At 54.4% G+C, this 13,721-nt stretch overlaps 1 protein-coding gene across 9 annotated transcripts in view; it reads right to left on the reverse strand.

Moving 5' to 3' along the window:
• The window catches only part of EXD3 (exonuclease 3'-5' domain containing 3), a 347,824-nt gene that overhangs the window by 49,644 nt on the left and 284,459 nt on the right, over positions 1 to 13,721 (reverse strand). Inside the window, exon 20 of one of the 9 annotated variants that reach the window (XM_014570612.4) lies at positions 3,557 to 4,565. The exons of the other annotated variants lie outside the window; for them this stretch is intronic. Coding sequence (XP_014426098.2) covers positions 4,545 to 4,565 — 21 coding nt within the window. The 3' untranslated portion in view covers positions 3,557 to 4,544. Of the gene's footprint in view, positions 1 to 3,556; positions 4,566 to 13,721 lie in introns of those variants that run through there. 9 annotated transcript variants of the gene reach the window in all.

Below are 13,721 nucleotides of genomic sequence, written 5' to 3' on the forward strand. Positions count from 1 at the left end.
AGGTCAAAAGCACAGTGCCAGCCTGGCTGGTGCGAGGTGCTCACCGGCGGGAAGGTGTGCAGCGAGGCTTCGGAAGCCACCACGCCAGCGGAGGCTGGGGCACTAGCCCCTCTCTTTCCCCCCTACTGCAGCCGAAGGTGCAAAACACTTTTCTAGGAGGGGCTCGTGCTGGGTGTGAGCGCGGGGGGAAGGGGGAGCAGGGTCCTGTTGCGCCTATGGTGAGAGCAGACCCAGCATGGCGGGTTCTGTAGAGTTCAGAATCCAGCCCTCCTCTGTGGACAGAGCTTTGTGTAGGCTCAGCCGGGTCTCGGTCAGGCACCCTCCTCTCTGCTGTGCTGTGGCAGGTAAGCTGGAGGGCTGGGGCCTTGAGGCCTGCTGGGTGGATGTGCCGGGGGAGGGCTCCGAGGGTCTGGATAAGAGTCTTTGTACACAAAATCAGAGGGAACACTGGCCCAAGTAGATACTTTTCATACACAAGGCTACACCGCCTCCCTCTTCCCCGCCTGTCTGGTCTGAGTAAGACGTCTGCTTCTCTGCCAGTGTCCCAGTCATGGAGCTACCTGCAAACCTGGGGCTAGGTGGCACAATGGGAGCGGCAGAGTCTGCACTGCCACTGCCCGCCTGACCTGACAGGCAAGTTTAGAAGCTGCCATCTCAATCAAGCTCGGCAGCCGGGCAACGCTGGTTCCAATCTGCCCCTTTGCCTCCTGCCCATTCCCACCGCTGGTGTCTGCCCCGTGCTCCAGGCCCTTCCACGGAAAGGGGTTTGCACTTGCAGCTGCTCAGGCTTTGGTACCACTAGGCCAGAACACAGGGTTTCATTCCTGGGCACTGACTGGTGACAAGCCCATGGGTGCTTTCTGGCCAGCTGGTTCCTGGATCATGAGCCACGCTAGATTCCAGCCTCTCCACGCCCCACTGGCTGAAGCGTGAACCCAAAGCTCAGCTCGGCCCACACTGCTAGGTCCTAGCTGCTCTCCCTTCTGGGCAAAGTTCTCTGGTTTTCAACATGGAGTCACACCCTGGCCCAGGCTGGCTTGAAACGAGGCGCTTGGGCTAGGCTCTGCATCTGGGATGAAAGACAAGCTGTCCGGGTGTCCGGAGTGAACATTCTGAGGCTGAGAGTTTGCCCTGCAGTCGCTTGTCTCCTCACTGGATAGTCAGAGCACAGGGATCCCAGTGTCAGAGGCAGCATCTCTTCCCTCCCCTGCCCACTTCACAGAGCTTTAAAAACTTCCGCTTCCTGTCAGGGTTCACACACTCCCCCCTTCCTGGTTTTGGTGGCGAAGGGAAGCTAAGTTGTGGAAAGGCTTTAGGGAGAGTCCTGGTTCCTAGCCCAGAGGACACCAGGTGCTCCTTGGAGATCATGGGAAAACCTCAGTCTCGCATCCCACGCCCAAGCAGATCTGCTGCCGGCACAAACTCATCTGAAATTGTAGGGTGCACCCAAAGCAAAGCACCCCCTTTAATAACATGAGATGCAACCACTCCATGTCACACTGGGGTGCTTTTTTCTTTGTCTGTGCTACTCTTCCTTTTCTGCTCTGTGCTTAGAAAAATACACAAATAGTTTGTTTGTGGGAAAATTGCACCTTTTTAGAGATAAACTGAAACCTGAAAACTTTTGAGTTTGAAAATTTCTCTCGAAATGACAGTGCACCTTACTGCATGGAAATGATTCGCTGATGGCTTGGAACCAAACACAAGCCCTAATTAGTTCTGACTTTGTTCACAGTTAGTAACGGGACCCTGTCTGTGGAAACGGGACCAGCCACAGCTAGGCCAGAATTAATTAATGCTTCCCAGTCCGACTGAGCAGCACTAAGGACAGACAGCTGGACCTTACAGAAGGCTGAGAGGGAACAATCAGGATGTGGGGCCACAGGAGCAGACAACCCCTTGTGTTTGGCCATGAGCTGAGGCCTGCAGGTGGCTGAGGAGCGAGCCTGGGGGGTCCTATGCTCTACAGCAGCGCAGGGAAGAATGCAAGAAACAGAGCCTAGAAAGGGGCTGAAAAGGGTATTCCAGGGAACCAGCTTGGGGCCAAGGAGCAGAGAAGAGATAGATTCTCAAAGGTCACCCAGCAGGCGCTGGGAACAGGAGCAGAAAGCAAGCCGAAGTAAAGACGTGACGGGCAGAAGAAGCTTTTTGTTTATTTGAGATTCTTCAGTTGGACTTTTGCTACCTTGGAAGAGGTTCTGTTTGTTTATCATTTGGCCAGAGGGCCAAGCTACATCTCCAACACAAACTGGAGTGCGCAAAGCCAAAGGAGGGAGGGAAACTGAGGCAGAGAGGTGTAGCCACGCTATACTTAGCCTGCAGGAGACACCAAGGGTACGTCTAAACTACATGCCTCTGTCGGCAGAGGCATGTAGATTTGTTTTTTTGGCAAAGGCAAATGAAGCCGCGATTTAAATGATCGCGGCTTCATTTACATTTACATGGCTGCCGCGCTGAGTCGACAAACAGCTGATCAGCTGTTTGTCGGCTCGCGCGCTAGTCTGGACGCTCCCCTGTCGACATCAAAGCCCTTTGTCGGCAGCCCCGGTAAACCTCATTCCACGAGGAATAACGGGGCTGCCGACAAAGGGCTTTGATGTCGGCAGGGGAGCGTCCAGACTAGCGCGCTGAGCGGACAAACAGCTGATCAGCTGTTTGTCGGCTCAGCGCGGCAGCCATGTAAATGTAAATGAAGCCGCGATCATTTAAATCGCGGCTTCATTTGCCTTTGCCTATGTGTCTAATCTACATGCCTCTGCTGACAGAGGCATGTAGTCTAGACACAGCCCAAGGGGCAGCCATACCCTATGAAATTGGCCTTCTGAATCATTCTGGTGCCTCATGCCCTAATTTTCTTCTATGGGCTGGGGTCCCTCCCTAGATGACATGAAGCACTAATCCCCCACTCCCTGGAACTGCTGTGATGCATCATGGGAGGTGTAGTCTGGCTGGGGGCGCCTGGCTGATAGAAGCGGACTGGGGCATGAGGCACATCAAATGACACCAGCTGAGGCACGTCGAAGGCATTGCCAAATCCAGCGTTTTGCTTTTCGGGGGCTTGTTTTCTCAGCAGAAGACTCAGGGTTTTCTCCCAGAAAGCTGAGATTTGTCATGAAAAATCCATTTAGCTGCAAAGGTGGACTTGTCATTGAAAACAGACTGGACAAGATCGCTTTAGTTGGCCCTCACCTAACCACGGTCCACCCAACAGTGTTCACAGCAGTGCTGCGTGACATGCAGCTTAACCCATTTGCACTCCTAGCGCTGCTGCTATTGGTGGAGCTGAGCAACAGTGGGAAAACTAGCAAAAGGAGCCCAGGCTCGGCTTTGCTTAACTCAGCTCCCCACGGCAGGGCCAGATCAGGAGTGCGCAATCATTTCATAGCGGGGCACCACAGCAGGTTGTCTCCTCCCATGGCTCCACATCCAGACTGCTCTGCTCTGCACCAGCCTGTCTCCATGCTAGAGCACAGTCCTAGCGCCTGGCCCCAGGAGATGCACTGCGGGGTCTGCCTGTTGCAGCTGTGTAGCTGCTGCCTGTGGTTAGCCGGGAGCTCGGCGGCCTGCTCCCAGCCTGTCTCTGTGGAGCAGTGACTCCTACGCACAGCCAGGAAGCCGCGTCTGCTACCCTGGGAAAGTACAAAGTTCAGGTGACACCTTCACAGCGTGCTGAGCCCCACGGGGAGACAGCAGGGAACCACTTGCTGAGCTGCCCCTCCTCCCTCCCCACTTCTCAGCCCTGCTGCCTGACGCCGCTTTCATCTGACAGAGCAAGTGGTCCTTTGATCTCCAGCAAACTGGACGGAGGTGAGAATCCGCACAGCAGTCTCTCCGATTGCAGCAGCATGTCACCCCCTGCAAGCTGCCCCAGCGATCTCCACAGAGCCGTGGCCGCTGATTGGGTAAAACCTCTGAGCCAAATGGCTTGTAGTCCAAACACCACCACTTTGCCCATTTGGGGCAAGGAGATGTCTGGATTTGTTCCATCTCACGCACACCACTGCAAACCATTAGTAATTCCTCTCATCTCAAGGCAACTGTGAAACCTACTCTTACCCCAGGAAGAGCAGGACCATTTCCACAACACACCTGGAAGGCCACTTTCAACGAGATCTGCCCACTGATGCACAGATTTGCCTATGAAAAGGAACATTATCATATGTAGACTGACTTCCTGTGTAATGGAGAATTTCACCAAGGATTCCTTCAAGCAACCCCCAAATGTATGTCGAATTGGAACACATTTCAGAACTCATCCGTTCTGCATTACAGCCTTCAAATCGCCAGCCCTACAGAAATCACTAGAAAGCTGCCAGTTCTTTGACAAGAATTTTATTTTTACTTACACAGGTTGATCAGCTCTCCCATCAACTTACAAAAATGAGACTAAACTTACTAAGATTCAACAAGCAGCCTTACGCTCTGCAGCTTCCACCAGTAGAGCATTCCACAGCCGGGTTTTGCTAGCGTGGTCCTTCCCTGGCAGCACGAGGGGCTCTGGTGAACAGCCCGCTGCTGGGAGCATGGTGGGTGGTGACTTGAATTCACTGTGACCCTGGCTGTACCTTGAAGAGACACAGAATGATCTTGTGCTTAATGAAAAGTGCTGGAAATAAGACCCCTGAATCCTATTCTTTGCTATCTGATGAGACTCTGCATGATCAGCTTCCTTATGCGTCAGTCTCCCTGGCTGTGTCATAGTCCCCTACATGACAGCACCGTTGGGAGGCCAAATTAGCCAATACTCATGAAGTGCTTTGAGCTCCTGCAAAGGAAGAGACTCAAAGAGGAAATGTACCAATAATGCTGTTGGCTGAAGCCAGGGCTGTCGGTCATGCCCCATGCCCCCAGGAGCAGGTGTGTCAGGCTCCACAGTGTGCAGACGGTGCGGATGGAGGCTGAGAACGGCTTCTGCATCAGCCAGATGCAAACCCCCAAAGGTAACAGGCCTCCCTTAGCGTCCCCCAGCCAATGTGAGATCAGACCACACCTTGCACAGGACAGACAAGGCCCTGCCCGAACACAAGAGGACACGTCAGGAGAACAGGAGCAGGCAGAGTGTGTGGGAACATAGCAGGGAGAAGAGGAGGAGACAGGCAGATGGAAGCGAAAGCAGAGGAAGGTGCAGGTGGTTAGAAGCACAACAGGACGCTGGAGCAGGTGTGCACAGAGGTGCAGAAGCAGTGATGATAGTTTAGCTCCAGGCGGGACCAATAATGCAAATACAGGCTACACATGCCAGCAAGACAGTCACATTGTCGGATCCAGGGCTTCCTGGCCACAGTTGCTGAGATCAGTCACACTGGAGGCATGAAAATCAAACTCAAGCCAAGAACAAAATACGTTGGGGTGACCAAGCAGGACCCAGCCCAGGCTGGATCTAAGCAAATACCAAAGAGAAGATTCCACAATTACTTGCAGAGATGGTGGGAAGAAAAGACATGATCATCAAAACGCCAGCAGCTCTTAAAGTAGGGATGAAAACCTTTAGAACACAATGTCAACCTGGGGAAGACGAGAAGTTGCCGTCAAATGCAAAATAAATGGCTGGCTGGATTCCCCCAAAAGCTTTGTGAGGGTGTGTGAAACTTATGGTTCCACAGCCCACTAGAATCATAGACTCCTGGGGTTGGGAGAGACCTCAGGAGTCATCGAGTCCAGCCCCCTGCCCAAAGCAGGACCAACCCCAACTCAATCATCCGGAAACCCACCGACCGCTACACTTACCTTCATGCCTCCAGCTTCCATCCCAGACACATTTCTCAATCTATTGTATACAGCCAAGCCCTAAGATACAACCGGATTTGCTCTGATCCCACAGACAGAGACAAACACCTACAGGATTTTTATAGAGCATTCCCACCTGAAATACCCACCTGGAGAAGTGAAAAATACAGATTGACAGAGCCAAGAAAGTACCCAGACATGAACTACTTCAAGACAGACCCAAAAGGGAGAATTACAGAATTCCACCTACAGTCCACAACTCAAACCCCTCCAATGTATTATACACAATCTACAACCCATCCTGGAAAATGATCCCTCACTCTCAGAGGCCTTGAGGGAAAAGCCTATTCTCGCTTACAGACAACCCCCCAACCTGAAAGAAATTCTTTCTGGTCACCATGCTGCACAACCACATCATAAGCATCCAGGAACCCAGCCCTGCAATCAGCTGTGGTGCCATCTTGGCCCACATATCTATACAAGTGAATTCATCACTGGAACCAACATAAGCTACCAAATCAGAGGATCATTTAACTGCACATCCAGTAATTTGATCTCTGCCATCAAATGCCAGCAGTGCCCCACTGCTATATATACTGGACAAACTGGACAGTCTCTGCGGAAAAGAATCAATGGACACAAATCAGATATATGTAAAGGGAACATACAGAAACCTATTGGGGAACACTTCAATCTACCTAATCACTCTTTAAAAGATCTTCAAGTGGCAGTCCTGTCACAAACCAATATTCAAGCTAAATACACAAAGAGGCGTTGGAATTACAATTCATCCACAAATTCAATTCTCACTCTGATGGCCTCCTGAATCGAGATAGCGGATGGCTGGGACATTAGCAACCTAACATTCAATGAAGGTGCCAACAGCTCTTTGTCTGTGTAGATTCTTGCGCTGGTACCCTTCCTATCCATTGCTAACCTATGATTCTTATCTGCTTCTTTTAACTATCCAATTTTTAGGTGCTTATAGGTGACCAGTTCTGCCTACTTGGTTTTCCCTTTGATATTTTCAAACCCTCTGCTCCTTGCTTCCCACTCCCTTCCTTTTTTCCCCCTTCCCCCATCTCTCCTATTTATTTTGGATCTGCACATCCTAAACTCAAAACTCCGGTCATCTGAAGAAGTGGGCTGTGCCCATGAATGCTCATGATCCCATCGACATGTTTTGTTAGTCTACAAAGTGATACCAGCCCATTGGTTGTTTTTTAAATCATCCCAGCCAGGGCTTTGTCAAGCCAAGACTTAAAAACCCCTCAGGATGGAGATTCCACCCCCTCCCTAGGGAACCCAGCCCAGACCTTCAGCAATCTCCTAGGGAAATAGTTTTTCCTAATATCCAACCTTGACCTCCCCCACTGTAACTCGAGACCATTGCTCCTTGTTCTGCCATCTGTCACTACTGCGAACAGCCTCTCTCCATCCTCTTTGGAACCTCCCTTCAGGAAGTTGGAGGCTGCTATCAAATCCCCCCTCACTCTTCTCTTCTGCAGACTAAGCCCAAATCCCTCAGCTCTCCTCATAGGCACACAGACACCCCCCCATCTGGTCAATGTAAGGTACCAGTGCACGCGTGTACGCACACAGACACCCCCCCATCTGGTCAATGTAAGGTACCAGTGCACGCGTGTACGCACACAGACACCCCCCCCGTCTGGTCAATGTAAGGTACCAATGCACGCGTGTGCGCACACAGACACCCCCCCGTCTGGTCAATGTAAGGTACCAATGCTCACGTGTGTGCACACAGACACCCCCCCATCTGGTCAATGTAAGGTACCAGTGCACGCGTGTACGCACACAGACACCCCCCCCGTCTGGTCAATGTAAGGTACCAATGCTCACGTGTGCGCACACAGACACCCCCCCATCTGGTCAATGTAAGGTACCAGTGCACGCGTGTACGCACACAGACACCCCCCCATCTGGTCAATGTAAGGTACCAATGCACGCGTGTGCGCACACAGACACCCCCCCATCTGGTCAATGTAAGGTACCAATGCTCACGTGTGCGCACACAGACACCCCCCCATCTGGTCAATGTAAGGTACCAATGCTCACGTGTGCGCACACAGACACCCCCCCATCTGGTCAATGTAAGGTACCAATGCTCACGTGTGCGCACACAGACACCCCCCCATCTGGTCAATGTAAGGTACCAATGCACGCGTGTGCGCACACAGACACCCCCCCATCTGGTCAATGTAAGGTACCAATGCTCACGTGTGCGCACACAGACACCCCCCCATCTGGTCAATGTAAGGTACCAGTGCACGCGTGTACGCACACAGACACCCCCCCCGTCTGGTCAATGTAAGGTACCAATGCTCACGTGTGCGCACACAGACACCCCCCCATCTGGTCAATGTAAGGTACCAGTGCACGCGTGTACGCACACAGACACCCCCCCCGTCTGGTCAATGTAAGGTACCAATGCTCGCGTGTGCGCACACAGACCCCGCCCCGTCTGGTCAATGTAAGGTACCAATGCTCGCGTGTGCGCACACAGACCCCCCCCCCCCGTCTGGTCAATGTAAGGTACCAATGCTCACGTGTGCGCACACAGACACACACCACAGCTCAGATTCTGATTTCATTTACACCAGCCTCAAACCCGAGTAGCTCGGCTGGCTTCAGTGGAAGAAGGGCAGACAGCAGCGGGGTCACTGAGTTCAGAACGTGGCCCCAGGCAAGGCTGTGCCACGCTCACCCTTCAGCAGTATTTATTAACAAAGTCTCACAACAAGCTCTCCCTGTGCCCGCCCTCTACCCTCGGTTAGACACTAAAGCAAGGCTGCAGCAGCGCAGGCCTGGCATCGCCAGTCCAGCCAAACAGGTTTTACCAAGCACGAGGAAGTGTTTCAGGTCGCTCATCAGAACAATGGGCACCCCCTCCCATGGGGCATGAGCACACTGGTACTGTGACGGGCCGTGGGTGGGACAGGAATCGAACTGCAACAGCTGCTGCCCAGGCGGCAGGGGAGCACGAGAGTGGGCTGCAGGCACGCTGATGGGGGAGGGAAGGCCAGCGTCGGGCTGCCAGCCATCCAGCACCGGCCAGGAGTCTCCAGGAATTAAAGATTCATCTTTAATTAAAAGTTGTGTCAGGTGATGAAACCTCCAGGAATATGAGCAGCCAAGCTGGCAACCTAAGCAGGTTAGACAATGCAAAACAGTTTGTGACCAATCAGCTGCTGCTTTTGCTTGCAGCAGAGAGCCCAGGCTAAGCCAGAGGTGACACTGCAAACTGGGGGATTGGGAAGAAACATGGGGCTCACTTTGCCCCAGGCCTGCCTGCGACTGGCTCCAGCAGGGCTGTGCTGATGCAGGGCTCCGGGAGCGCTCTCCTGTGGAGGTCTGGAGCTGGAAGCTGTAGTGGTGGAGAGCACTTCCCATGGGCACCGTGCTGGGCAGACACCGCTCTAAGTCAGTCTAAGTTACTGGCATTCGGTTATGTCGCCTGTGCACCTGAACCAGCAAAACGGAGCGGACTTGCAGCGTCGGCGGGCCAGCGCTTGTCCAGCCGTTAGCGCTTTACCTGGCCAGGCGGGAGGAGGCTACGGCCCAGTCTGCAGCAGAATGTGCCGGGTCCCTTCCCAGCTCAGACACTCACTAAGCAATTGCGATGCGGCTGAGAAAACACCCCGGGGATGAGGCTGTTTGGTCATGGTGAGCTGTAAACCCATTTGTGAGGGTGTCAAGAATCCTGGGCTGGAAGGAGGATGGATGGGAGGGAGAGGGGAAGAGGGGAAAGGGGCTTAAACCCTTTCAAAAACACTTCCTCCCCTTCTAGCACTTTACCTGGAATCCCCCCCCGCCCCTTGCTATTTTCTCCAAATTTCTGACTTCCCTTTATTTCTCCTTCTTCCTCCGTTTTTTCCATGACCATCTCCTGTTCCGTCCTCGGCCTGACCTCTCTTCCACTCCCCCCAGTTCCCCTCCTGTGTCCGCCGCACTGGAGAAGACTCTAGCGGGAACATGTTGCTGTGTTGGCCCCACTGGTTCAGTCTGGCTGGGGGAAGCGCAGCTATAAGCAGGGCTTCAGGAGGCCCTGGTGGCTTGATAGCCACCTCATCTGGCTCTGCGCTCAGGTTCAAGGCACGTGACTTGGGATGCCAGCAGCTCAGTCCACTGGAGAAGGTTAAGAACAAAGTCTAGTGAACGCAGAGCCTGGCTTGCGTGCCAAGCCACTGACGCTCAAGCTGTGACTTTGTTTCCCCACTGCAAGCCGTCCGACAGCTAGCTGTATCGAAGAGCTGGCCCCAGCAGCTGGTTGAGACCCACGCCCGCCCGCGCGCGCACGCCAAGGACGTGTGCTGCAGAAATGATCAGCAGTTCAAGGAACTCAGGGCCACCAGGGCACTGCAGGAGCTGTCCCACATGATCAGTCAGAGACCCCCTATTATTTCATTCCCCACCCCCCATTGCACAGGTACCAGAGTAATTAGCCAAGGCAATCCTGAGGCAGCAGGAGAGAGACACGTGGTGGGAGTGGCGGAGGAAGAGGAGAAACGACATACCCTGGGGTCCCGGAGCGTTCTGGAGGGGCGAATGAATGAAAGAAAACAAACAAAGCAGGGAGTTCTCCTCTTGGGGAGGGTCACTTGGGACGCCTGCACTTTTTCAATCCATTTCCAGCTTGGCTCCTGCTTCCGCCTTTATCTGAAACCAGTTTCCGTTGTTTATCCCCGGGGCAGCGGATTTGGACTGAGAGGCTATTAAACGGCTTTCTCCTGGCTGGCAGGAAGAACAGCGCTTGCCCAGCTTTTGCGCGAAGGGGGGGGCTGGAGGGGCTGCGTGCGCACGTGGGAGGGAGGGCAAACAGGGATGAATCGCATGGCAGTTTTCTGTTTCCGTGGATGCTCCTTCAAGGGCCTAGGATTTTTGCCACACCGTGCCCTGGCTGAAGCCGCGTTTACACCGGCAAGTGGCAGCGCAGTAAATCAGCTCCCAGCACAGTAACTCCTGCGGTGTCCAGGTGCTTAGTGCGCACAAACTCTGCCGTTGCAGTGCTCTGGAAAACCGTCTCAGCGTGAGGTGCCCAGCTGTCTGCGCCGGGCGCCAGTGGAGATAGCCTGGCCGGGCACAGCGCTGTGACTGGCCTCCGGGGCGCGTCCCACAAGGCCTGTGCTTGACTCTCTGGTCCTTGGTTTGAGCTCTGCTGCCCTGCTCTCAGGCGACCAACCCTCAGACCCACCCTTTGCCTTTGGGCCCCTTCCTGTTTGTTTGGCGACACCTGGTGTGTTCTCAGCATCTCTCCAGCTGGCCATGTGGCTCCACACACCAGGAGATCCCTGGCCTGGAGCCAGGCCAAGGGGCTGGACCTCACCGGCATGTGGGGAGAGGAGGCTGTGCAGCCGTAGGAATGACAACACCTACGGGCAGATCTCTAGGTACCTGGCCGAAAGGGGCCACGGCCGGGACGCTTTGCAGCGTCTACAAAGAGCTGGTTGTCATGCTTGGGGGTGACCCTAACCCCACTGCAAAGAGCCCCCTGGATACTTCGGGGGCTGGGCCAAGACAGGAGGAGACCGTTGTGCACCAGGGTACGGAGGAGGAACAGAGCCAGAGGATGACTCCGCGTCCACGGCTGCATGCAGTCAGGGGCTCTCTGCTCTGGAGGAAGCGAGCCAGCCACAGAGCCGGGACGGGGCTCTGATCTGGGGAGTCGAGCTGTGGCAGAGAGCAGGCTCGGCTCGGAGTGAGGCTGTTCTGACATATGACCACTTGGAGAGGTGGAACAGGATGTCGACGGATACTCGTGCTTTGTGATGATCGGCCTCGGGGATTTCCAGGCCAGGCTCATGGAGACACAGGGCAATCCACTCCCGCAGGTTCTTTGGAGGAGCTGCTTTGGTCCTTGCCGGATAAAGGGGCACATTCCTGTACCACTGTGCCAGCATGGGGCCGGGAGAAACCATTGCTGCACATACGTACGCTGCAGAAGGGCCAGGGTGGCAGCTGCAGGCTTGCAGAAGACCCTCCTTTGCTTCCCTGCTCATCCTGAGCAATGAGAGACCTTCCAGGATGAGCACAGCCTGTAAGATTACTAGGCCCTTCTCAGCAGTGTCGGCTCTCCACAAGATACACATGCCCCGAGCACAGTAAGGCACCGGACCAACGAATTCCCCCACCTCTGTGGCTAGCTCTTGAGTCTGGGGAGGGGTCTGTGGCTTATGTGCACGAGGCTTGGGACAGCCAGTTAATGAGCGGTATGTTACTCGTGCTTGTGTTTACAAACCATCCTCACAGTGCTCCATCAGGTGCTTCTGTAAAATGCACAGATCTTGCCTCGGGATCCCAGGCTGCCTTATCATCCCCGGCCGAATGGCTGTGCAGAATGAGACTGTGGCCGTGAAAAACTCAAGAGGCCCCTTTGCATGATGCCATGCTGCAGCGCACCGAGGGAAAGGAGGCAGTGAAGGAGTGGCAGGCTAGCAAGAGGCGGGAACAGGAGAGTATGGAACATGAAGCCACACGACATTACAGAGCACAAGCGGACATGCCCCAGGAACTCCTAGCACTGCAGACAGAGCAGCTGGGCCAGCCAGGGGCCCAAGACTCTTTCCCACACAGTTTGGCCACCTGCCTGTCCCCAGTTGGCAACTGCCACATTCCACACTTGACTCCTCACTGCCCTAGCCTGCAGACTCCTGCCAGCGGCCACTGCACTCAACCCCTCTTCTCATGCAGCTTAGCCCTGCAGAGCGTGCAGCACAGAAGCCACTGAAAGATGGCGCCAAATGTGGACAGAAGCGCAGGGGTTGCTGGGATGCAAAGGGAGGCACCACGGGGCAGTGGGACAGGACCCAGCATGCCCCGCACCTTCCCACAAGCCTCAGTGGCAGAGGAGGAAGAGGTGCGCTGTGGGAGCTACCCAGAGTGCACCGCTCCGAAAGCTGCTGGAAGTACCGCGAGTGTGGCCACGCTACTGCGCTGACAGCCGGCTGCGGAGACCCAACGGCGGGTTCTCTGCCGTGCTCTGGGAGCTGCCGGCGCTGTACATCTCCAGGGCAGGCACAGCCGAACTCTGCAGCGAGCTTCTCAGTGGGAAAGTTAAGGGATCTGCGGGGAGGACTGGGAGCAGAGGAGCCTGGAGACGCTACAGCTGAAATGGTTAAGGAGGCTTGATGCCGTTTTCTCAGTCCGGACACTTGTGTCGCAGCCTGTTTAAGCTTTCATTAGACTGCAGCTTCAGCAGGCCACGGCCCTAGAGTCAGACAGGGCCTGTCCTCTGCTGTTCTACAGTGCTGACTTCGAGGCTGCATGTCAGCAGCCATGAAGAACCCCTTTGGGAGCATCCGTGTGTGTGACCAAACATCTGCATCACCCCAGAAAATGGCTTTGGATTCTTTTGGATGAAACACAATACACATCCAATATTCCTACGAGAAACGTTTAAGCTTCCCTCTGTTATTAGCAGCCCCAGAGCCTGGCAGAGTTTCAGATTGCCTGTGGGACATTAAACGCCCCATGGCCAGTTCATGGCAGGTGTTCGCCATGCACTCCCCTGGCTACTTTGCTAGATCCTAGCAAGCATCGCAGCCAGGTGCGAAGAAGGCAGCAAAATTCAATTTAGCTTCAATCTGATGTGGGGTTTTCCGTGGTTAGCCAGTTAGCCAGGCAGGGTGCACTAGGTTGGGTGTAATGTGTGCTTTCCAGGGCAGTGTTGCCTCAGGTGGGGAAGTTCATAGCTGCCTCGCAACTTCCTGCCTGGTTCCAAGCCCTGGAATGGGTGAAACTCAGACCCAGAGCTGACCTGTACAGCTTCCAGGGCGCGTCTCAAACAGCGGCTGAAAAGGGAGCCTTTCCCTTTCAAGTACACGTCTTCCTGGGGCTTGATTGGTCAGATAAGATCCCAGCAGCCGACCCCTGCCACCCGGCCTGCTGTGATTTCAGAGAGGAAGGGATTCGGAGGTAAACCCTGTCCTTGAAATGGAGACACTGAGAAAGCCAGTGACAGCTCAAATCCTAGGGCT

This window comes from Pelodiscus sinensis, chromosome 23 (assembly GCF_052426305.1).
Source record: "Pelodiscus sinensis isolate ZL-2025 chromosome 23, ASM5242630v1, whole genome shotgun sequence".
Classification (NCBI taxonomy): domain Eukaryota; kingdom Metazoa; phylum Chordata; order Testudines; family Trionychidae; genus Pelodiscus; species Pelodiscus sinensis.